Genomic DNA, 26,707 nt, shown 5'->3' on the forward strand with positions numbered 1-26,707 from the left:
ATAATTGCCAAGTTCTAATGTGCTGCCAATGACGGTAAAGATGTATAAACTTGCAATTCATTTTGAAAATGTATACTCTGCCGATGTACATTTCAGTCGGAGATTGCATTGCAATGAAATATGTAATTTACAGTTTAAATTCAGACGCGAAGTGTAGACCTCATACTAATAACAGACCCATGGTTTCCATCTTTCTGTTTCTGTTCCATCCTTCTGATCCAAGTGGATAATCAGGAGGACCTTTTAATTGTTCTACGGAGCAATGTCATGACTGATTCGGTCTGTGTGCCGGTAACCATTCAAATACTCGCTTACATATTCTTACATACACATTCATATAGAAGCCTTTCTCTCGTTTTTTATTTTTCATTCATATTTTTTCATATCAGATGTATCAAACCAATGAATAGAATTGCATATGCCTATAGACACACAAATATTCATTCACACACTTTATGCCTGCCTGATGCATATACACGTATGCGAGCAAATACATACCTGCATACATAATACACACGTATTTTTTCTTTCTTGCTTTTCATGTAATATGTCTCACATGATTATCATGATCAGAAAAAAACTTTTATTCGCGCAAACTAAGAATAAGTTTCAAGTTTAAAGTTTCTTTATTTCACCAAGCAAAGAAGATATAAAAACAAACAAACACATACAACAACATTAGAATACAATTACAAAAATATCAGTTAAACAGTGTAAAGGAATTGCTATGGTAGGCAGCAGCCAGAAAGGAAATGTCCCTTATTTTCGGCTGACCTAAAAACATTCGTTAAATTTCTGTTACCAATGTGTTCGAAGCAAGTAAAACATAAGAACAAGACAAGACTAAGACATGACAATCAACACACAATGACAATAACAAAATACCTGATGTCTCATAACATAAAGGATAAAAACTGATACTCTTAACTTAAATGAATTTGGTTGTAATTATTGAAGAGAATCTTTTTATAACCAGATTTAAATATATTCAAAGAGTTAGCATTGCGTATACAAAGGGGAGAGAATTCCACAGAATAGGACCACTGTAAAGAATAGATCGTTGATAAAAAGATGTACGAGATAAAGGTAGGTGAAAATCACTCGCGGTTCGCGTATTGTACTTATGAATTTGATTATTGTATGTGAAAAAGTCCAAAATAGTTTTTGGTAATATAAAATTCTTACATAAATGCATAAAAATCCCCACTTGGTATTTATACATGTCATTCAATTGCAATATTTTCAGGGATAAAAAGAGTGGTGGGGTATAAAACAAAAACAAACAAACAAACAAACAAACAAACAAACATCTTCGGCGAAGTGGGTGTAAACAGATTTGTCTGTGTCTCTGCGTAAGATACTGTCGTACACAACTTTGACAAAATTGAATCGTGATAAATTAGAAGCTTAGATCTTAGGATATTAGACAATATTCCCTCTAGTAGGTCCTGCAAGTCCACCTCAACCCCTCCATGTGGTTGGATGAAGCATGCACAATGAAGAGAAACTTTTTTTGTCTTCGTGTGGAGGAACATAGCGGCAACGGATAACTTACTCTACTATACTTTATTCTACTTAGCTTGACAAGTAGATCCAACAATGATGTAGGACTGTGTCTTTCTGTTTATTGTCGATAGATTTACTTTTGCTTTTATGCTGCCCTTTGAAAATTAAATGTTCGGTGGAAGCGTATACCATACGTATGTGCGTCGACCTAAAACAGCTTCCTAGACATGCTCATATTACATTGAAATTTGTTTATCATTATATCACAACCTTTGCCTACGTCATTAAATCATGGAAGAGTTTGATCGACATTAAAAAAGAGAGAAACAAAATGAGAAAAAGAATTGTGGAGAATTATCACGGCATTGCTGTGGGACAAGTAGGGTTGTTAGCCTTGTATTCCTCGAACTCTGTAGACCAGCTGGGCATGTCTATGTCACGCCAGTTCGCATAGTCCTCCTGCCACTGCTCGTACACATCCTCAATTGGAGCTGCGGAAAGAAATATGAAATAAAAATGTCCATATCAACATGAATAGGTTTATAAGGACAGTTGAACATCTCAGAACAAATCATAATGTTCAGCCATACAATACTATCGGAAGATTTCAGGAGGTATTAATTTGTGCATAGATTTAGTCTTAGTTATGGTATTTCAATGCTTAGATGGGACGATACAACATTTTAAACAATCTTAGATAGACATGAATGGTGATAATATGGCAAGATTGCAGGTATCTCATACTTCCATTTATTCTAAGTGTCATGATGATCAAGTATCTTGTATGCAGTTTTTGGATGCGATTGGCATCATTCTGAGTCAGTGGACATGACCAGTGGAGAGGTGTTGACGTATCCTACCTGCTTCGGTGTGTAGCCCCGGCATATACCTGAGCCAGAAAGCACATGACGACGCCCGCATTGCCCGATCGTTGTCCATGTCGAGTGAAAGTTTCTTGTAATCCTGACCAGGCATGGTGTACTGTGGCCAGTCCGTGTAGGCTTGGTTTTCTACCGGTTCGTTGGGGTTTCTGATTGCATCGAAATTCATGTCCAACATTAACACTTAGGCCTATATTTTGACTGCACATTTCATCAAATTTAACTTTGACTTTAATGACGTGTGACATTTGAGATATATCGAAGTAACAAACACAGATTTAATAATTACTCATTGATGTACGTTCACTTTTTTTGAACGATTTACTTTGGCGTGCGCATCTATAAATAAAACGTAAGAAATGTATATTAAAAAAAAATAGATGTATTCTAACAAGCCTTCGGAATTACGATTTTTTTTTCATTATCGGAATAACGAACCTTTGGAATAACGAACCTTAGAAATAACGAACTTTTTTTCAGAATAACGAACCTTAGGAATAACAAAGCTTATTTCATTTTCGGATTAACAAACCTTCGAAATAACGATTTAATTCTGTTAACTCGAGTAACGAAATATTCAACCACGGTTGTGGTGATTGTCGTGTTTTGTTTAATTTGCTTGTTTGTTTTTATATTGAACATTACTGTACTCATTGCTTACCCGGATTTTACGAAGTTCGACCAATATCGCATAAACTCGATCGACATGAACTTTTCATCGTTTGTCTGGTTGACGAGGGATTCCAGCCAAGGGTTGAGCGCCCAGGCGAAGACGTATTGCAGATCCTCAGCATGCGTGGCCCCCAACCACTTCGGGATTCCTGCGTAGACGGACCAGTTCGGGTCATGCGTCATCTCATAGCGGTAAATTTCGGTGCCATTCGCTTCTATAGCCCGCGCAAAGAATTCGGTCGGACATGAGAATGTCTGATCCGTACCAAGTCGTATGTAGCCGTCCAGTTGGTCGGCTGACGGGTCGTCTGCCACCGTCCAGTCGACGTAGTGCTGCTCCACGGCTGAGACCTCAATAGTCGTATGAGTGTAGTACACCATGCCGGGGATCAGGCTTCGGAAAAGCGAGATGTTCATGACTGGAGGTTGGTCATCCAGTATGGACCCAGGAAAGACGGCCATAGCAGCACTGGACATCTCGTCTTCATTCGTTCCGATGAGAGTTGGAACCATCTGGAACTGACCTCGTCGCGCCATGTCCACCGGGTTGTAGGGCAGGAAGTCTCCGTCTACCACCGGGGCCGACAAGGCACCGTTTCCCATCTGATCACAATTAAAAACAGGGAAAGGGCGAGAGAGAAAGAGATAGAAAATGGGGCAGGGGGTGAAAGAGAGTGAAACGATCCGAAGCACATCTCATCAGCATTATTTTATGAAAATAAACATAGCGAATGAAAGATGCAGTGTGTAGTGTAGACATACAATGTTGGTATTAGAGTTTTGCTAATGAGTATTTGTGTGTATTTGTGTGTGCAGGGGCAGTCACGAGGCCCCTTTGAGGAATGTTTGTAATTGACTTTTCACTAATGCCTATGAGCATTCGTAGCGTAGTCAGGGAAGTGGTGTAGTTAATAGATATACAGCATTGTAATCGGTATCAAAAGTATCTGAGTGTGTATACAGAAAACAGGAGGAACAGCGAAATTAGAATTCATAACATATTAGTTCCCTTAGTGATTTCTTACCAAGATCTGCTCTCTTATCAAAGTGTCCATATCCACGTGACGCAGACACTCCACCATTGCCGAACTGTCCGTTTGGTCGCATCCCACCTGTACCGCCAGCTCTCGATGTGCTGCAGTGGCGCCCTCATTGGTTGACCACGCCCATGGACAAATGGCGTTACCGCTCTACCAGGGAGAAGGGGGTCCAGGTCGGGAGAAAAATAAAATGTCATAGATTCAAACGTTATGAGAAAGTTATTTGAAATTCATTCAATTCGTGCGAACTGATATGCTGAGGGAAGATGTATCAACTACATTGTCACACATATCACAATCATGATGTGACTATTTAAAATTGAAGTGAATAATTGATTCATTTACTCTTTTCTTTGCCGAATCAGAATGGTGCATGTAAAAACAAGACAAACCACACTAGGTGCTTGTTGCTCTACTATCGTGTCTCTATACAGAAATGTTTAATTTCAACTAGACTTCTTGAGAAATTGTGGGAAGGCTGGATGAATTTAAAGTCATCCATTGAAAATATATGTATGTTAGGTTCTCGTCCATTCGCACCTTAGGTTTCCCATGTCATTAGCTTTGAAACGGCTACATTCTAAGTATAGTGTTTCAGAGTCAGAGAGTTAATGATAAAGGACCAATACCTGCATGATGGCTTGTTGAAAGAGTCCCGTAGAAAGAGGAGACAGCATGTGAAGACTTACACTACCTCCGCCCGCACTCTCCCCGGCAATAGTCACCCTCGCCGGGTCGCCGCCGAATGCTGGCAGAGAAGCGAAGCGAAGTTATAGTGTTACGAGTTACACACAATTTTCCTCCCAGAAAGAAAGCATTTTTTCTCTCTTCTTTTTTTTAAATGAATGAATGATACTTCTATGGAACTTTGTTGTAATTTGTCGTGAAGAATTCGTCTGGAATGTTTAGGTCCTTTATCTTTTCTCTTATTTTTAAACATAAGTATTCTGGGGGGGGGGGAAAGCTGTTGACGAAATAGGATAAAGAAATATAATGAAAAAAAATGGAGAGTGAATTGAATTTGAATTGAATTGACGATTTGTTGGAGAAATCTCTCAAAAGAGGAGAAATTTTATGAACATTAATGAACAGGGAAACACCTAAAAAGTCATCCCTCTTCCTGTGTGCCTTAATACACCTATATCGGTCTGTAAACACACATGTATAGTTATTCGTTGCTCTCAGGTCTATTCCACCAAGCTTATAGGAATACGTGTAATGAGAAGACTACACTATTGAGTCTCGCCTAAGCGTCTTGTTAGGGTCGAGTAGACTTTGATAGCCGAAAGACGCCTTTTCAGGACGGAAAGTGTCCTAGGTTGAACACAAGACAGTTAATAAAAGAGCTCCAAGAAGTCAGATTTTTTGCCTCTAAGTCCCTATAAAGCAACACAGATTTTAACTTCCTTCAAAGAGCCAACAATAAGCAAGAACAGCACTGCAAACGCTCACCTGCGATATTGTCACGAACCCACTTCAGACCCAAAACTTGATCCATCATTCCCTGGTTGCCAGTCACAACGTCATCTCCTGTATGATGAGGAAGCAAATATGACTCTAGATAGAAGGCACATTGTGTCCAAAGGTCGTATCATTATCAGAGTTCTTCATATTCGTCTGACATGACCTTATATGAAATATTTGTTTGTTTCATTTTCATCTGAGAAGATGGTTCGATATACTAGTATATTCAACTGCGCTATAGGTGGTCTTCCATATAGGGTCGTTAGATGTGAGACCGACCACTTCGCTGAGTGATGCACCCTATATTGCAATAAATGAATGAAGCGGGGTCTTTTGATGTGACTCTCACACACGGGACCTCCATTTTATGTCCTATCCGAGGGACAGAATATTTTGCCTCTTGCTAGAAGGGACGGTATACATTACACACAACAATGCTCAGTCCAGGCTCGGGTTCGAACCCGGGTCGCTTGGCAGATGCGCTACCAACTGAACCAACTAACCGCCCTCAATATTCGTCTGACATATCAGTATGAAATGTGTATTTGTTTCATATTCTATCTGAGAAGATGGTTGGAGAGCCCATATTCAGCAATGCTAAGCTAATCTTCCACGGGGTTCAGTTGGATGTGAGGCGGGACCACTTCACCGGGTTAACACCTGCTCTTTGCGATGAATGAATGAAGCGGGATCTTTTACGTGCATGAGTTGTGACGCTCTCACTCACGGGACCTCCATTTTTTGTCCTATACAAGTGACAGAGTGTTTAGCCTCTCACTAGAGGGGACGCTATGATTACATAGAACTAACATTGTCCAGCTAGACTTGGGAATCGAACCTGGGTCATTTAGATTGCGAGACAATGACGAGCTCTCGACTGAGTGAAATCATCGTATACATTACTTGTATGATAAACCTTTAGAATCAACACCAAGGAATCATATTTCTTAATAATTTTGACACACATTTCATTCCAATCCTCCCTTGCCATGTAGTACATTAATGCATGCTTGCCTGTTGTCAGAAAGCCAAAGACGCCGAGTCGGTAGTTGAGGTTGACGACGATGATGTCGGACATGGCGACGAGTGGAATGGGTTGGTAGATGATCCCCGATCCTGCACCGACGGCGTACCCTCCTCCGTGGATCCACACCATGACAGGTACGGGTGTGGTCGGCTATCAATGGGATGACGAGAGGTACGTCAAGTTTGTTAAAGGGGATGGCTAGTAACTGATCAGTGGGAATCAGTGGGAATGCTGGGGATGATTGTTCCAATTCTCGTGGGATTCATTTAAGAGTACATTATATATCTATTGTTGTATGAAAATTATTTGCTTCAGAATGGTCTCATATTCAAGAAATGTGCAGTTTGATCGCCTCGTCACTCTACAGGCATATGCTAACCTGGAAACATTAAACTGCACATTACTTGAATATGAGACCACTGGTCACTTACTAGCCACCCCCTTTAAAATAATCTAAAACCAACCAACATGCATCTCACGCTAACTTCGTAAAGCTGTCAAACTCGTTCTCTCTTTTTTTTCCAGACAGTGCTTGTGATCAATTACGTGTGAAATTGTAGGATTCTTTGCTTCTTTGGACTCAATCAACCTTTAATAGTCTCCACATTTAATTCTGTTCAGTTTATCGCAGTCAATGTCGCTATTGATTAGGGTTTATAAAAAGGCATAAAATGTCTTTTGAGGATACAAGAACTGATTTATTGAGTGTTCATGTCAGAACTGAGGAGAAACAAATCATCCTCTAAACGGCAGTAAGAAAAAAAAATGCGTTGAATTGCGTTCAATATTTCGTATTTATCTACAGTATTTCATAACCTGTAAGCACGTTTCGACTTGATTAGCCGTGCCATTAAATTACTTGAGAGTTTATAAAAATAGTTTATGATTAAAATGATTAAAGATTAAAATGATTGAAGATTAACTCAATATACGTGTTTATCAGTCTTAGGGTATTTTAGTGCTATGAGTTGCTGGTTTGGGGTATTGTTTTGGGTTGTTCGGGTTTTTGTTGCTTTTTATATTTTTGTTCTTCTTTTATCTTTATTAAAGCATTGTTTCTGGTGAGACACAAGAGAATTCACTAATCAATAGAATAACTTGTACAGCATGTAACAACACACCGTGTACCACCGCGGCGATACAATCAAAAGATAGCTTAAGAAGGTGATGTTTCTAAAATGCTGTAAAATGAATTACTTCAGGCCGTTCTTGCAAACACAAAAAGTACAAAAATCCTCAACTAATCTTCGATTTATAGTCCATGTGATAAAGTTTGAAACATCAGACAGTGTCATAAAACTTGTTGTCAAATCAAAATATGAGTTTCATTTGGGATTTGAAAGCGTGCAGGAACTGGCATAGAGTTCTTTGGGTATTTCATCATGAAACTTACAAAAATATTCAACAATGATAAGTAGGCATGCAGAGTTTGCAGGTTTGTGTGTATGTGTGTGTGTGTGTGTGTGTGTGTGTTGTTGTTGTTGTTTTTGTTTTTTTTTCGAGGATGACGCTTATATTTTGAATTGCCTATATAATTATGATCCGATAATCGACATTGCAGTGTTCCTGTGCAGAGAACACATGGAATTACTGCAACTTTGAAGAAAGATTGATAGATTCATATTAGATAGATGCAGAGTACTATTTCTAACCTTTGGTGACGGAGAGTAAATGGTCAGGTAAAGGCAATCCTCTGACACGTCTCGCCCCACCACGGGACCCACCACCGGTACGTTGCGGACGGGGCTCATCTGGGGACATATAGCCCGATGTTCTGTCGCGTTGTAGTCCTCCATGATTGTGTACGGCTGCGGGTCTTCAAACCGGAGATCGCCCACCGGGGGCACGGCGAAAGGGATGCCGAGATAGGAGTCGATGGGCTTCGTAAGATTGAGGAAGTCGGATTCATTGTACAACCTCGTGATGCCTGTTAGATTTGCTCCAGATGGCAGAGTGATAGTTGGCGAACCAATCTGCTCGGCAGTGGCTGCATCAGCGCTGGTAACAAGGCCCAGCAGCGCGATGCATACACTGAGAATCACAGTTCTCACTGAAGACATACTCTTGAATTCCCTGCTTCGGAAAGTATTTATGTCAGTAAATACAACCAATAATCGATTGGCGAGAAAAAAAAAACCCCGCACACATACAGTGGAAGTTGTGATTTCGGCACGGAAAGAGATGACCTTTTGTAGCGAGTGATTCTAAACTGATCCAAAAATTGATCTATGTCATACCACTAAGTAGAGTGTGCATCCTTCAGTACAAAAATGAACTAACACCGGTACAGCGAGTCGACGAAAGAGCGAACGGTATAAAGACTGCTATTGATTATGTTGCGATATATAGATAAGAATGAAATAAACTTGAACTTGACGGTTTGAAAAGTTTGCTTCTATCCAGTCCAACTGGTAGCGAAGGTCACGTCTAATAATTGTTAACTTCAACCGCTCTAAATAACTTATCTCTCAATCTGGGATTGATTAGGCTAATTAGTCTCCCTACCAGTGGAGTTTTTTTTTTTCCTCGGAGGCATGTGAAAAGATTTTTAAAGTCATGTTGCCACTTCATATATTTATACTTTGTTTACTAATTGATAATTTTCTCTTTCTTTTCAATTTTTGCAATATCATCTCTCAACTGGCCAAAAATCACTACAGTCTTTTATGTAATCCGACTGTATTTCCTAATCCCAATTTTATGTATCTTATAAGGGTTGATTATTCATTTAAGGTTTTATTTGATTTTCTGTTGTTAATATTTTGCCGTCTAGCTCTCTTTTATAGCAGATTGTGATCCTCATTTTTGTATACTTTCAGTTAATGTTTTGTAGTTAGAAATACACAGGCATTGCACACACACGCACGCACACAAACGTGGAAAAATAAAGGAAAAAAAAGAACTTCCCTGCCCTCAGATTTTTATCGCTAATGAAAGGAGGGGGGGGGGGGGGTAACAATGACCCTATAGATCCAACCAAGCACATATACAACCCCATCTCACATACAGCGAAAATTAAGTCATGCGGATAGGCCTATAGGATTACACTTCAGATACATTGGACACACAGTTACACTTTCAAGATCGAGACAAATTTTGCTTCGCTTTGCTATCTAAAGAAAACAAAATATATTGTAATTGTATTTCATAATGCGATTTCTATTTCAGTTACATTGATCGTGTACTTAGGACCTACAGAATAATTCGTTAATGACAATCCAGCGCCTGCAAAGTTGGCAATGCGACGAAGTAAGCTGGCACCATTATAGGGCTCACACCTGTAAATAAGATGGACTGTTCCAGACCCCTTCACAAATTCGTACCAAAGATACCAAAATAAATGAAGAAAAAAATTAATTAAAAATCAATGATGTAGTTTGCCAAAAAACTGAATAGTTGTAGATATTGAGTATAAATTCCTCTACAAACTGTATTTTGGTTGGAAGATGAAAGCTTTTCAGATGGAATTTGAGGGGACTATATTTCATTAGGTACGTGTACGGAAAATAGGTGATTTTTTGAGTGACAAGAACTCGTAGTCTGGCTTTGCGGACCCTTGGACAGAATTAGAGCAGACCAACCCACCCTGGGAATTTGAGGGATGAAAGGGTATATCTCACTTATCCAGGTTAGTGCAGATGAAACACCTCATATCTCCCAGCTATTTTACAGAATTTTTTGAAATTTGAATTTTAACACACGTCTCTATGGGGAATTATTTACCCGTGTGAGCCCTATAGCATGCTGCCGCTCACTGCTTCTCATGAAAAATAGAAATACAGCGCCACCTTTTGGTCATACTTTCATGATTGACATAGCACCCCAAGCACTTTTACAATTCTGTTTTATTATGTACACATGATCATTGCTAGATTCCGTAATTAGTAATCACATAAATAATTTTCAGAGTTCCCATTTTCCCTACGATATAAGATAGCCTTGAGATGTGATAATAGCAAACTCAAATTCAGTGAAACATTTCTTGTCGTAAAAGATCGCTGTGTATGATAATCAGTAATATTGTGCATTTAACCAAGGTTTTGCATTTACTTTCCCTGGAAGAAAATAATTAACTACTATATTGCTATTGCATTTTACTCGAAGCACTTTCTTTCTAACTTTATTTGATTCTGCTGCTGTCATTTGACAAACAAATAAACAAACATATTGAATCTTACATTATAGGCCTATCCTTAGTTCGTAGATTCTCTTGCACGTATCAGTAAATAATGGCTGTTCAGGTACTTTCCTTGGGTGCACGTCACGAAACCGACACCCACGAGTCATACAGCCCACGAGTCATACAGCCCACGAGTCATACAGCCCACGAGTCATACAACTCACAAGTCATACAGCCCATGAGTCATACAGATCACGAATCATACAGTCCATGAGTTCGATACGCATACTTTGACATAGAAGGGGGAGAGTAAACACACAGTGGAGAGAAAGAAAAAATAAAGACAGAGAGAGTGCTTGGGTAGATTGTAGCACATTTTTTTCCTGTCTTTTAGCTTTCAAAAAGAAGAAGAAGATATTTTCACACGATTATAGATTATGTCGCTTGATATAAAGCTATCATGTCAAAAGCAGCAGTATCTCAGACATTTTAGGCGTCCGACCTATCATGCATATCATGTTACGCCAAAACTCTCATAGGCTGAAAACGGGTTATCATACAACCCGACTAATAGAAGAATTTTAATAAAAACAAATTAGAGATAAACAGATTATGCCTTTGAAACAACTTTTTGCATTCTCTCCTTTATAGCGTTTCTTTTATATATATTTGGGATTCTTTGCATGATATTCACTCAAAACAATACTTTTATTAAAAACGCTTTTTCATGTAAACCATCAGGCTGCATACGGAAAATTCAGAAGGAAACATGATTATAATATTCGTTGGAATTGGGACAGGAAAAGGGCATGATATTATAAGCATTTTTGCGCAGGGATTGATGTACGAACCATTCGTGTACAATCACAACATCCATGCATATGATGCGTTTACTGCTCCGCACTTCGCTGCCCTCTACGACGGAATTGCTCATAGTCGTACATCGCCCATTGAAGCGAGACCACGCTCCGTGTTTATTGATTGGTTCAATTTTAACAATAGATATGAAACGCGGTGTTGTTATTGAATTGACGTGGTGATAATGCTATTGTGTGAGGTCTACAACTTTATTTCGGGGCAAAAACAGACGCCTTTCCTGGCATGGACTGTACTCTGGGACGTGCAGAAATAGTGCGATGTTCTGAATGACTCCACGGCTCTTTACGAAATGAAGGTGAGCAGATAATTTGAAGAACATACAAGTTTTTTTCGCAGGTTGCGTCTCAGCGGTATCTCGGCAATGTTGCCGCCAGGCTTTGCCCGTGGATGTTTGTTCATTTGACGCTGCACTGCGTCCGTTTGCTGCAGCCGTTGCCTGGCTTTGTCGTTGTACAGTGATCCGGGCCGGTGATGCTCTTTGATATTCATGCCTGGTAGTGGTACATAGCTCTCTTTGCTCTGACTGAGATTAGCACTTTCACTATTTATCACTTTATAACATGATTCAGGAGTTTGAATTCATTTGCCGTTTATCTTTGGTTTAGTCTCTAACGTTAGTGTTCTCCTACTGTCTAACAGTTACAATTTTTCAGTTTGGTTATAAATCCATTTTGCTTTTATATATGCCTATCTAATCTAGTGACATCAGTTTAGTGCAATCAGCCAAAAGTGGCACTTCCCATTTGGAGTATACTACTAGATCTAACGTTAGACGTCTATCTATTAATTTATATGTAGGCCTAGATCTAGAAAACCTGAATGTGTACTCATTATAAATAATTTATTTGTTCTTTTATTTTCTTTAATCTTTTAATGGGGGGGGGGGGAGGAGGGGTGGGATTGGATGGGTGGGATTGGATGGGGTGGGGTAGTAATCTTACCTGGAAGAGGGAAGTGCTATTCTCTATTTGATGTCTGATGTCCGCCTGCCACCTGGCTTTAGCCTTTTCTATGATAGACTTTTATTTTTAATCTTTCCAACATGGCAGAAGCTCTCTACTCAAGTTTTTTTTTTTTTTTAATGTACTGCTATGGAAAAAAAAAATGCTAACTAAGTTTACAATACTGAGTGACAATGCTGACTATACTATTACTATGTTATACTGTTAGATCATATTTTTCACCATTCTTATTTTCTCTGACTATTTACATACAATATTACAACTTGTAAGTACATTCTCATTGTGTCATGCCAAGAATAGTTATTGCCAATTTTCAATCCTACATTGGATTAATTAATTTATTTTTTAATGAAACAGGTGATTACAAAGTGACAGATCAGCAAAGTTTTTATAAATATCAACCATTATTTTCATTATCCTTCTGAGCCTTCTTTGTCAAAGTCAGCGATGGCACAACTGTATGCACAGCACTACCCTGCTGACTACGACTTTCAGGTTCTCTCTGACTCTGTATTCTAAAACAGGATAAAAAAAATATATATATATCCTGACCACAATTCTGTCTAAATACACTGTAAGATACACCTTTTAACAAAATTAATGATGAAACTGATGATATTTTTGGGTTCAAAATACATGAGTAGTGACTGTATGCACTCAGACATACAAATATTGTAAGTTTTTACAGATTGAGTGTAAAAACATCTGTTTTTAAGTGCATATTGAACTCTATGTTAGATATACTGGTACAAATAGAATGTGGAAAACTGAAGTTGTTAAAATCTTAGGAATATCCCACTAAAAGAATCATTTGTGAATATTCAAATATTCAAATATTAAATATTCTGTGACATGATACATCCCCCCCATATGTTCATGTGGTATGAATCTCACCGTAGTGAGGTACAAATGTGTACATTTTTGTGCAACACGTGAAGCAAGTTAGGAGCTTGCCTTTTGATCAATGGATTCCCCAGATGAATGCCATTATTAAACCATCTGTCGCACAACAGCGAGATCCAGATTGTGTTTGTTGAGCGCTCGTTGGAGAGGTATGGTAGATTGTTTGACCCAGTTACACTGAATTCTGCTGTGCATTGACAAAACCATATTAACCCCATTCCATACTGAATTCTGAAATCGTCTTCGACTTAATACAAAGCTGACCAGGTTCGTGTAGTGAACGGGTTAAGAAAAACAAAAAAAGTAATTAGATTTTTGCCACACTGTTTAAACCGTGTTCCCTCAAAACTGTTTTTTTTTTGTATTGTTTTGTTTTGTATTTTAGTGTGCATGGTGCGCCCCATGTTCTATGGTGTGCAGAACTCCCATATACTGTACAGTATGTACATGTAACACATGTAGGACAAGATGTTGATTAAAGTATCTAGTAGATATAATTCTCAAGTTTTTAGATGCCCAACCAGAGAGAATCACATGACAACATACAAGAATATACTGCCGAGTGGCTGAGAGTTGAGTACGAGCATTTGCATGCCAGGGAAGAAAAATGGACAAAAAACAAACTTGTGGAGTTAGAATACAGTGCGCTGTAGTGGTGTACTGGTGGGTATCAGTTGTTGGTTTTGTGCTTTAGTTTTCAGGTAGTTGTCTAACAATGAAAGGTGTACAAAAGGTCTTGAATGCGAGATATACCCCATGATAATCTTACTGTCAAGAATAGCCTTGAACCTTGAACCTTGAAGATACATGTATACATTGTAATCCTGATAGCAGCTTGTCCATGAAGCTAAACTTACCGTAATACCCCTGTGGTGATATTTTACATTGTAAAACTACTGTGATACCATGCATCTGACCAACATGAACATCATGTTTTTGTTTTAGTTTTGATTCTTGTGCAAATGTGCAAAGTATAGGCCTACAATAACAGCCCTTGGAGAAAAAAAAAGATCTGCACTGTGTGGCATTAAGTTTTGTCTGTTTACTTTTTCAATAAAATGGTTTCTTGTTTGCAGTCAAGCCTGATCAGAATACTCTTTACTAACTACTATTATTAAAATTTGCTCACCAAGACTTGCAGGTAATGATCAGATTTGATGCAGTACGCATTTGTTTACAATGTTAATCTATTCAAACTTGTTTTGAAAAGGATGGCCACTATTTTACCGTGTGATAACCAGAACGCAATGCTGATGAATGGGGTTAATCAGTAGATATCGCAAAAGCAACCAATTAGGGGCAAAACATTTTGATGTCATTGGGAGAGTACAATCATAGGATTTATCAGTGACGTCATGCTTTTATTCCTGTTCTCATAGGAGTGTCCCAGTTCTGGGAGGTTGGCTGCTTCCAGATATTCCATGCTTTTGGAAGTACCAATCAGTTTCCATCATGAGCAGATACTTTGGCGTCATTTTTAAAAGGGTGTAGCTATAGATGGTTCATATGCCAGGTCTCAGGAGAATCCTAGCATACTACAAGCAGGATGTGCCATTTATTGGCTAGACAGTTCCTTATGACGTGATGACTGAGACTTGTGTGAACAAAACCTGCCTATGACTTGTCTGAACGAAGCCCGATTCGCGAGAAGTGCTACATCATGTGATAACACAATCAGGCATGGAGATGGAGCGTTGGGGAGGTGTAGCGTCTGACAACGTAGGTGTGAATACGCTGTATGTTTCTCCAAATGTGTCATTCAGCAAGTACTGAGTGTGAGAGCAGTTGAGGGAAGCATGTCCTTGGGGGATATGAAATGTAGCAGCAGTTACTAGATTCCAAAGAAAACAAATTACATTCTTCCAATGCTTGTTCTCCTTGTCCATATTGGCACACTGAAGTGTCACTGCTTTCTTCTGGAAAGAAAAGAAAAACAAAACAAAAGCACTTTAAAAGCACTATTTACTCTCCACAGGGCAAAGATAAGTTTCCCTGAATCAGGCAATACATTCTGTACTTTCATCAGTGTATTTCCTTAAAACCTCGCACAATGTGTACATTAGATCGTTAAGATGTTGTTTTTGAAGAAAACTATGCTTGTTGACTCTGAATAAAACATTTTGTGTTTATATAAACCTTAGAAATTATGGAGAACATGCAACTGTTCTGTCTTTTTCAAGCTCTAGCCAATGTCAACACATTGCAAGTTGCTAATGAATTTGACTGCAATTATATAGCGCATATGAAGGAGAATGTGTCAATATACATGGTAACTATACAATTGTACTTTCCTTTTGGTTTTGCCCTCTCCCAAATGTGACGTCAAACAAGTCCAACACTGTACTTCAGTGGCTCTCAGGAATTCTTCTACCAGTCTCTCCCTCTCTTTCACTTTTACTCAGCTACGATCCAACTTGCAGAAACTTTCCTTTTCAGACTTCTGCAGCCTTTCCTTGTTTTTGATGGTCTGTTTGTCGCCATTATCTGCTTTACAGACAGCTTCATTTAATTTCCCTCCCACACTGTCTTGACTCAGTGGTCCTTTTGAAGCTCGCTGATCAATCTCCTTTGTAACCCATGTCTTGCAAAAATAGTTTCGGGAGCTGGATTAGGGCTTGACTGAAGGAGGGGCTAGTTTATTGTCCCAAGACCTCTTTTAGAAACCATGAGTAGCAAGTACAAGTAGAGAAGGTGATCCTATGAGTGAATAGCGTGCTTTCTGTAATCCCCAATGAAATTGTTATTTTTATCCTAAAACTTGTACAGCTTAAAGACCTAGATACAGGTGAACTCATCTTCAAAGTGTTTTGTTGACAGTTACTAGTAGCTGCAAGTAACTTGTTATATCCAATGGGCCTTCTGTCTCTCTAGTGTATTTCCACAGGAGCTTTCATCCAACATCACGGAGCAAATAAAAACAAAAGGAAGCTGTAGGCCTATTTGTGAACCACCACTGTTCTTCAAATCTTTTAGATATAAGAGTAGATATCTCAAATATTGTTTGTAGTGACAGGATTTTATTATGGAAATATATAGCCTACACTGTAACTGTAAAGTGTCCTATTTTGCGTCATTTTTTTTTTTTTTTTTTTTTTTGTATTAACCAGGGAGGTGAGAGTCACCTCCCTGGTATTAACCCGTTGAAGACGAGTCCCAAGTATACCTCAGGCAGATGTCTATGGGAAATGTGTGTTGTAGGAAAATCAGCCCATCCTCAATGGGTTAAGTTTAGGTCATAGAGCTTTCTATTCATTTGATGTTTTGATCAAATTTCTGTTTATACAATTCTTATTTACAAGTTCAAAGCAAATTACAATTGTAGTTTACAACTTTCTTGGACATGTTGATTTCAACAGCATAAAACTAATAGGCTGCTTGTGTGACTTGAATCTTGTGTGTCCACACATACAGATTACAGCTGTATGCCTTCAGCTCTGAAATTTTGGGAGTCAAGTATCTTTTATCTTTTCTTATCTGTTGCATCCTTAGGTTACATTTCTTAATTAGACTAAGTAGATCTTCCTTTTTAAAAGAATGATATTCTTAGTACATGTAGTAAGATCACAGTTTTTGTAGCATTTACTGCTTGAATCCTTAGTTGTCTGAAGTAGGAATTTTTTTTATAATATCAATCTTGTGTGTTTTTTGTCCCATTCTCCTTGATAAGTCACAAAGGCAATGAGGCAATAAAGTCTTGTTTCTGCTGAAAATAGTTGTGTGTGTGTGTGTGTGTGTGTGTGTGTGTGTGTGTGTGTGTGTTTTAATGCTGTAAACCAGCAGTTTGTTTGAACCTTATATTTTTAACAATTTCTAGCGGCTGCTTGAATGAAAAGCTGTATTTATGCAGAACTCAAGAAGCTGTCAACCATTTCTTTTGATTTAAATGTGCTGGAAAGACAGAGAGAAACACTGAGAACTTTTGACAAAGGGAACGGAAACTTGTTGTGTTGAATAAACCCAGAGTGAGACCACAGGATGTAAGGATGGATGGTCCAGCCAACTTTGGTGACAAAAACAAGTTAAGCTGCATGCAGCAGCCTTTTGAGCAGAGATGTTTGTGAGAAATTACTTTTGATACTGACCTCTCCCAGACACCTCATGGGGGTTGGGGTGGGGGTGGGGGAGGGGAGGGGATGGGGGGGGGGAGAGAACATCTTTTCAAACAAAATCAACCGCAATATCCCCAACTAGATTCTAAGTGGTAGTGGCAGAAATAGTGAACCCTAGGAACATCAAACCACTGCTTAGGATCATCCTGACCAATGTGGTTTATAGATTTCACCTGTGTGTGTGTGTGTGTGTGTGTGTGTGTGTGTGTGCTTGTGCGGGTGCGTGTGTGTATTTGTGTTGTTGTAAATGTTTTTTTTTTTTTATTTGAATCGTTAGATGGCTTCATGGTAGGCAGGCTCCCCTAACAAGTATTCGAATTTAAAGCGGACAACAGCTACTGTTGTGGAAATGCCAGTACCCTGAGTCATCCCCTTTCTCTCCCCTCCCCTTCCCTCCCCCTCATTCCTCACCACTCTTCCCTTCTTGAGCAGATTTAGAGCTTAGTGGCCTTTTCATATTCCAATTCAGAAGAAAGGGGATGGAGGGAACTGGGGGTGAAAGCCAAATATTTTGATGGTAGCTGGGATTCAATCTGATGCTGTGTTTTTCATCAGTTGTCAGTATGGTGTACACAGCATGCAGGCCATCCCGTCATGGTTTCGTAGAAAACCTCCAGCAGTGTTGTCAGATCATCCCAATGGGTATTGTGATCTGGGAGTTAGTTCTGTCTCTTCTTGGTATTAAGCTCCTTACATAAAGTCAATATCTTTCCGTACTTTCACCTTTGAACTCTTCTGTCAAGGTCTTGTTTTGTTTATAGCTACAGTTGTACTTCCTTCAGAATAAAGAGAATCTAATGTGTCATTGTTGTCGTTAGCATCAGACATTTTGACCTGAATCAACCTGTCTTTACATCCTGATTCTTGTCAGTGCAATGTTCAGAGCTGTAAGCATTTCCAAGTGTGTCGCACTTAGATTTTGAGACCTACTCTGTTATACACAAAATGGAAGTCAATAAAAGATCAACATTGGACTGAAGGATTTACAGTGTAATTCCATGCCATTTACAATTTGGATTCAGGACATGAACATGAAGTTTTGTAAAAGTGAAAATATGCATGTTGTTGTTAAAGGACAAGTTCACCTTCATAAACATAAGGATTGAGAAAATGCAACAATATTAGTAGAGCACATCAGTGAAAGTTTGAGGAAAATTGGACAATCGATGCAAAAGTTATGAATTTTTAAAATTTTTGTGTTGGAACCGCTGGATGAGGAGACTACTACAGCTTGTGAGTCATATGCGTACAACAGGATAAAGAAAATGTAAAGAAAATTCAACATATTTTCACTTTTTTTCGCATAATAAAAGAGCACTTGACTTGTCTCTTTCTAAAAGCAGGGGGAATAATATTACCCCTAACATATGTCGGTAACGAGTCAAGGGAATATGTACTTTTTTCAAAAGACGGAATTTTGTGAAATTCTCTTTATATTTTCCTTATATTGTTGTACGCATGTGACATCTAAGTTATTCATACACTACAGTAGTCTTCTCATCCAGCGGTTACTACACAAAAACTTCAAAAATTCATAACTTTTGAACGGGTTGTCCGATTTTCCTCAAACTTTCAGTGACGTGTTCTCCTAATATTGCTACATTCTCTCAATCCTTATGTTTATGAGGGTGAACTTGTCCTTTAATATTTTTATTTAGATATCACCCTACTTACAAAATTTGCAAAAATAAAAACCCTGCGCAATATGTGACATATATTGCTACCAAATAGACAAGGCGGTGTTGTGACTGTGTCTATTAATGTACGGTCTGTGTGTATGGTTTCCAGTGGGAGCATGTGTTCACCGCAAATGAGAGAAAATTCACTAGTTTGTTTGCCAGAATTGGCGCAGTGTTGACATTCTCTTGACAGTCAGATAAACACAGTGTATCTCTATTGATTTATGAGCTTGACTTTGCTCAGACAGTTGCCTACCAATCGATGGTCAAAAGGCAAAACGAATTGGCCTACAGCTGTCCTCAATAATTTGGAGTGATACTGGTCATGTTGGGGCAAAATGTTGCTGATAGCTCAATCTGCAGAAAGGATCAACAGGTATAAAAGCTTCATAATACGTATAGTATACAGAGAAAGAGAAGAAACCACCCCATGGTATCACACAGTTTTCTGTAGTAAACAGTGGTCTCTGGGACATCAACACACATGCATAAGAGCCACTTTTTTTTTCTGAAATTTTGACAATGATCATATTAACAAGATAGTTAAAGATTGCAGAGGTCCAGTGTAAATGCAAATCAAATTAATAGGTACTTTTAAACTTTGTTCTGTAGGGATACACCTTGTGAGTTGAAATCATTGCTTTTCTGGTTTTCCATTTCAGTAGGTACTGTAATTTGCCAATCAATTTCATGATTGAAAGCTTGATTACTTGTTCCATTGAAAACTTGATTACTTGTTCCATCAAACTTTTAGCAGTGTCAAGATATCACTCTACTGTTTTATATGAAAATGTGACAGCTGTGATGATGAAATGTAAACAGTTACAAGGCACTTGAGCACAGCAGGAACATTGATGTGTGTAGTGATCTGAAACTGATAGCCTTCACTCCAGCCTCCACTCCTCTGCAATGATTGACAGCTCTTTGTGAGGGGTGTGTGCAGCAGACAGCAAACAAACAGACACAATGTCTGACCAGAACCCTACAAAGAGGCAATGGTGGTTGGTGCAGGGCTCACCCTGTATTGTGCTGCTATTCAAACACAGAATTCTGCCGCTTTGTCAAAGTCAGCCCAGAGGTAGGAATCGAGAGGCCTAGAGTGTAGTGTTTTAACCTTACATGGTCTCTTTGCAGCTTTGAGTGTTATCAAAATCAAAGAATTAATACTTATTGATTGATCACTCCAGCTTTTAGCATACCTTGTCAATGTGTATCTGTCAAGGCTCAGACAAATCGTCTTCATGACTCCTGAAGAATAATAATGACTGAACAAAACTGTATTGTTACTCATATAGATCATCTTTTGCATGTTCAATGTACTTATTAAAATGCTGCATGAATAGTGATTTGAATCTGCTTTCATAATTTGTGTTGATTCTGTGTTTATAGATACACTGTACACTGATTCCATTTTGTCTTTGTAGGGGAATATGATGGTGAAATTGAAAACTGAATGTGCAGGTTTTTTTTTTTTTTTTTTTGGGGGGGGGGGTCTGGAGACCACTTCTTCCACAGACAGCAAGCTACAATGTATTAAAGATTACTGCATGTACAGAATGTAAAGTTCTGCCGAATTATCTTAATGAAATGTGAAGACCTGTCGCTAGTGCTGAGAATCCATTAATAAAAAGAGATTATAACCTGCTACTGATAGCATTGATTACAGGATGTTGATATTGTATAGACTTTAACTTATTAATAACAGCTTGGTGGGGGGGGGGGGGGGCGGGGGAGGCTGCAGGGTAGGGTACACTGTAGGCCCTCTGTGTTGCAAACTGACACTGCTATTTTGTATTGCCAAAGTGTGAGTTGAATATTTATTTTAGCACTCCATAACAAAACTGTTAAAACCATGCAATACTGGTGGTGAATATTTTGGTGGATGTCGTGTCTTGAAAAGATTTGTTTTGATGATGATAGAAATCAAGGTTGTACTAGCAATACCCGTCTTTCGTTGTTGTTGGGGTTTTTTGTGTTTTATGCACAGTTTATCCTTAAAGTGAATTTCATATTCATATATGCATGAAAAGTTAGCAACCAAACTTATTATTATATTGTATGGGAAAAAAACAAATAAAATTTGGGCTGTTATATAAGTAAAGACTCGTGCAACAAACAAAAACAGAAAATGAATGGAGCTTTGTGACCATGGGATCTTGACCCGTAGAATGTGTGGACTTCAGCTTGGGTCTCAGAGAGGCGTGGGCTGCTTTCATAAGACACAATGGAAAGTACAGAGTTGTTTTTCACCCCTCAGGATTCTAAAGTTGTTTGTAACTTTCGGAACTGAATTGAGTTACACTGTACATGCGACTTCCTGGTACATGGATTAAGCAGTGTTTGAGGATTGCATTTCACAGCTTTCTAATCAGTAGGAATTTCATTTGATGTTTGTTCCGTTGTCGTTGTTATCTTGAATATCAATGTGCCAATTTTATCAGTCCTAAAGACTACCACACTCAAAGTACTCCCTACATCCATTGTGCAGGAGTCATCTGCTTTTAACACTGGACAAAATGATACACCCTGCTGTTATGTCTCTTGAAATGTTCATACTCACGAACTGACTGCCTTCAATTATTAGTTTGCACCAAATCAAATACTGATAGGCATAATAAATATTTTGTTTGTTGGTTGGTTGGTTGGTTTTTACTGCACATGGTTAAAACAGTTCTTGTATTCCAAGTAAAGCATACCGGTATATTGTTGTTTCTGTGTGTCTACCTTTTGATGATACATACAACAAATATTCAATAACACTGGCTTCTCAGATGACAAAATTGATTATTTTGATTCTGTGTCTGTGGTTAAACCTTCCTGATTTGTTTATTAATCAGTAGTCCTATTAAGGAGAATTCTTGTCATTGTGTAATGCTTGATAATCAGAATATTCTTAAACAGGTAAATGCCTGTCTGTTTACGTGCACATTTTGTATTTTCCTTGTAGATAATTCTTTTTATACTTACAGTGTGCACATGTACGTATGTACTGTACCTATGTGTTGCTCTGTAGGGAAAACATATTGATAAGTACAGTATGTGTTAGAACAAATAAAACATACAATACGTGCCAAAAAATGTAACATATTTCTAGTTGATAGGTTATCATCTCACATTGTAAACAAACTTTTTGAGATTGTGTTTGCCCAAGAATTGTGGTCTCCTGTTTTTATGGTTTTTTTTTCTTTGTCGACATCATGTTCGTGATAGTTTGCTGTTAATGTAATCATAAAAGTTTAGATTGTTGTCTCTGACTGTCTGTTTTGCTGGTAACATTGAGCTCTCTGTGTATCAGCCATGTTCAAAGTTCAAAGTAAGATATTTCAGTCAAGCAGAGTAATCCATTCTGTTTTATTTGACACAGAATGTTATATAGTGTTATTGATATATCAATTCAACTGCTTAATACAAACATACAACAAAATAAGGCAGGGTATTTCATTGTAATTACTTGTTTTGATGTGAAGATATATCTGTGATTAGTTCAATAGTTGTTTAATAAAAAAACAAGGATTAGAACAATGCAACCAAGGAACTTACAGTAAAGTAGACCCCTCTCCTAATAAAAACAAAAGTAATACTGGGAACATGCTTTAAAGTCATATAGTTTTTCGGCATATTTAATTGTCCATTCTAGACTGTACAGTTACATCTAAAGAGTAACCCACTGATGTTTAGAAGTTTAAATGCAGAGTAATGCTAGATTATGCTACTCACCTTTACAAGATTGCGCAATACAAATTAATGTATTTTTCACATTTTGTTGTACGTAGGCGTGTTTGTTTGTGTTATTCCACAGCACTATTTGCATTTTGCCATGGGGGGGGGGGGGGAAGGGACCAAAGCAGTGTAATTCATGAGTCATCAAAATAAACATGAACACATTTACATTCCCCTCCACACTCCCTCCTATTCTTCAGATAATTACCAGACAATTACAAAAATAGGAGCTACTCTTGATTCCAAAATGTTTTATAAAAATAGATAGACGTTTAAAACTTGAGATATAATATCTGTATAACAGATACTTGCAAGATTTCATGTATTTGAAAAGTTTGTTATGCCTGCTTCAAACCATTGTTAGTCAAGGTTTAAAAAAAAAATCAGATAAGCAATGTTCCTAGTCCTTAGATCATGATATTTGCTTGTAACAGGATACATACAGTATGTGATCTTGTGAGACTTGTTATCGCAGCTTTGATCAGGATAAATTTTTATGAAGGATATGTATATTTGTACACATGTAAATGTCAGGATGGGATGTTGAACTGGTATCATATCGTCCTGTATTTACAAAGGTGTACATGTACATAAATATTCGTGTCGTTGGATGTTGAAATTGGAGACATTGTCTGTAGGCACCTTCAAGCACCAATAGCCTTGGTATAACATCGATATTCAGTTTCCAAACATGTTTTTTATATCAAATATAATCATATGTAGCTGTAGGATCAGTTGACTTGAATCATATAGTAAGTACAAATGTACTTGTTTTATACCATAAATTTGAGACTGATTTTTACATTATAAAGAATACCAAAATAGAGTAAACAAGCCCTAGTAGCATACACATACAGTACATTATACACGTTGTAAATTGTCCAAAGAGGCCTACTCGTGGTAAATTTGTTATTTTGATCATTTAGCTACACGTATGTAAATCATGAATTGATGCAGCTACACAGGTGAACTCTGACCAGGTTGGGGAGTTTAGTGTTTGACCAGGATGTCAGGTCCTACTGTATATCACAGTTTTCCTTTGTTTTAATGTAAACCTTTCACCATTTCAAACCACATGCACCAGTCCAAAGGTTGTGTTAAAGATAGACCCCAGGTCATAGTTAGACATGTCATTGAAGCTCAGTTTCCATGAAACAAGAAATGCTGATCACCATGACTCAAACTGATGCAATCTGTCTGTAATAGAGCCTAGCAGGAGATCAAATATTTGTCCTGAAAGACGTAGAATAGATGTGGTCTCTCTCTGGAATGATTGCTAGTATTACCAAACTTTTCCAAGACTTTTCCAAGACTTCTGTCTATAACAAACCACATGTGTTTGCATTCAGATTTTGCCCAGCAACAACAACCAATATGAACAGCAATAGCTGCTCTTGTGCAGAATGACGATTTGACGTTTAATGTGCCAAGGAACACAAGAAGGCATTTCCTTTTCCCAGGCTAATTTTTCATGAGCTGAATATTTGAGAAAAATAATTCCAAATATGTGCACATGTATCGTTCATGGGAAAATTTGCAATGGGACGAATCTTCGCAAAGGAAGGCTGAATGTTACTGATCCAACTGATAACGGTTAATGCTCCAAGGATCAAAGTCGACTACCGGTACTTGACGGGAGCCAAAAGGGGAAAGAACCGTGGTGGACGGGGGCAGGGTTAGCAGTGGTGGAGTGTATGCACTTCTTTCCTTTGTTTATTGGTGACAAAATAGTAGATTTAAGGTCCGTGTTTCCTCATCAAAAGTCCTTTATTGAAAGTGATTACTTTGGATCAGGGATTTCGCCAGCTTTGCTTTCTCAAGAGAATTCCATGCATTGCTTACTGTAGATTTTGATACAAAGTCAGATTGTTATTGTGGGATTGAAGGGGAATTATCTGACCTGCAGAGAATCAGGTAGTCCCAAGTTGATTTAGATGGGGGCAGGACTTAAAGTGGAAAAGTACAAGTGTGTAATATAATGATAAGATGGTACTGTGTGACTCACAGAGTGTGAATGCTTTACTAGTTGTAGCCAGGTATGGAGTTCAGTAGCAGTTTGAGCACTTTCAGCTTTGGAGTGATTTAATTTAAAGTACAAAGCTACGTGTTTTGCTGGCTATCAAACCTTCATCTGTTACAACAGGCTTTGATACTCTTTACTACTTGCAAGTTCAAACTACAGTAGATGTAAGTACATTGACCTCTCAAATGTTTTATTGAGTGTTCAATGCCTTTTGTCAGCAGGTTTATCAAATCTGAAAGTCTTGGATAACAAGAAAATTTTAAAGGTGAATGCATTCCTGGTTTGATATGTAGGCCTACAGTAACTTGCCGTAATCTGAAAGTACATGTACAAAACTTGTACTTATATGGTGTCATTAAACAACTCAAATCTCAATGGGGTGTTTCATGCAGATTGAATATCGATATAACCTGTTCATCAGTGTCACACAAAGACTCGGCAGGTCAGCTGTGTGGTAGACATGGGCATTGTTGCATAAAGAGGGTACACCCATGTTTCATGTACAGTGCATTTCACCTGTAGACAATGCAATGTCTACAGGCCATTGTTTGGTGTGTGTGATAGGCAGTGATGTGCATAATGCTGATTATTAAAAACTTTTATCTCCTCTTTCCACTTTTCCTTCTTCCCCTCTGTGATGTACAATACATGTTAAAGATAACTGCTTAACTGGAGGTGTCATGTTAACTGCTCCTCTTGTTCTACAAAGAAACTCACTATAATTTCTATACCATTATTCTGTATTTATATATATATATATATATATATATATGGAGAACAAGATCTTCAAAATGATCAGGAATTAGCTGGAATGTTTTTTACATGCTAAGGATTAACACCAATCTATGATTCAGGGTGAAAAGTTTACTTCTGTATCAGCATTCCTGCACTTTACGTACAAGGTAGGCCCTGTTGTACATGTCTTTTCACAGTGAAGTTGACCTTTTATTGTGCTTCATCATAGCTGTGTGAATGTTGCTGTAATAATATCGATAATAATTCAGATGGCAAAACTACAACCTGCACCATAACATAACAGATCTTTTTCTCGAAGATGATAAACAGACTTAAATTCTAAATGCATGCAAAATGTTGTAGAAATAAAGGTGGAGTTTTGCATTCATTTACATCTCCCACTGGGTATCTCCATTATTGTAAATGGTAAAAAAAAAAACACACACACAATTTTGCTCCGGTGATTCACGATAAAATGTGGGAAGGTACTGGGAGTTTAAAGTTCAGAGCACACCACCAGATTTGGTTCATTGAAACGCAACAGTACACATTACACTCAAGTGGCTCAAATTAGGGTGTACCCGATTTGGTTGAGTGGAAATGTTGTCATTTCTAATTGTGACCCACTCAGGGAGGAACAACAAGCTGCAGTCGCACAATACATTATTGTTTGCTTTTCCCGCCAGTTATCATCTGCCGTAATATATTACTGATCTGTACTCTCTGTGCATAGGATGGGTGGATTCTCACATGTACAAAATGTAGTGTCACAGATTCTTTTTAACTCTGTGATGGCTCAATTTAAGGGAATTATCCAACTTTGTGGACTGATCTATCTGATGATGCTCACATGTATGGCAGAAAAAAAAATAAAAGCACTCTAACATTCTACCATCACACATCTGTATTGTATTGTGTATAAGAAATCATATTCTACTTTGTGCTAATGATTCAGTCAATGAATAGTGTATTCTCACACTACTGTCT

At 38.1% G+C, this 26,707-nt stretch overlaps 2 protein-coding genes across 2 annotated transcripts in view; one reads left to right on the top strand and one right to left on the bottom strand.

The window, feature by feature from the left end:
* Positions 1 to 1,863: 1,863 nt before the first annotated feature.
* LOC139733729 (acetylcholinesterase-like) lies at positions 1,864 to 8,650 on the bottom strand. The gene is made up of 8 exons (XM_071644539.1): positions 8,243 to 8,650; positions 6,578 to 6,740; positions 5,552 to 5,629; positions 4,729 to 4,847; positions 4,085 to 4,249; positions 3,049 to 3,662; positions 2,367 to 2,536; positions 1,864 to 1,997 (listed from the first exon to the last, which is right to left on the bottom strand). The coding sequence occupies exons 1-8, from the start codon at positions 8,648 to 8,650 to the stop codon at positions 1,864 to 1,866; spliced, it is 1,851 nt and encodes a 616-aa protein (XP_071500640.1).
* A 3,119-nt stretch (positions 8,651 to 11,769) lies between these two features.
* Positions 11,770 to 26,707, top strand: part of LOC139733743 (uncharacterized) — a 36,259-nt gene continuing 21,321 nt past the window's right edge. The window contains exon 1 of the mRNA XM_071644553.1: positions 11,770 to 11,884. The gene's annotated coding sequence lies outside the window, so the exon portion shown is untranslated. The remainder of the gene's footprint in view (positions 11,885 to 26,707) is intronic.

Source organism: Diadema antillarum, unplaced genomic scaffold (assembly GCF_040938485.1).
Source record: "Diadema antillarum isolate AM-2024a unplaced genomic scaffold, OU_Dant_1.0 seq00000488_RagTag, whole genome shotgun sequence".
NCBI classification, from domain to species: Eukaryota; Metazoa; Echinodermata; class Echinoidea; order Diadematoida; family Diadematidae; genus Diadema; species Diadema antillarum.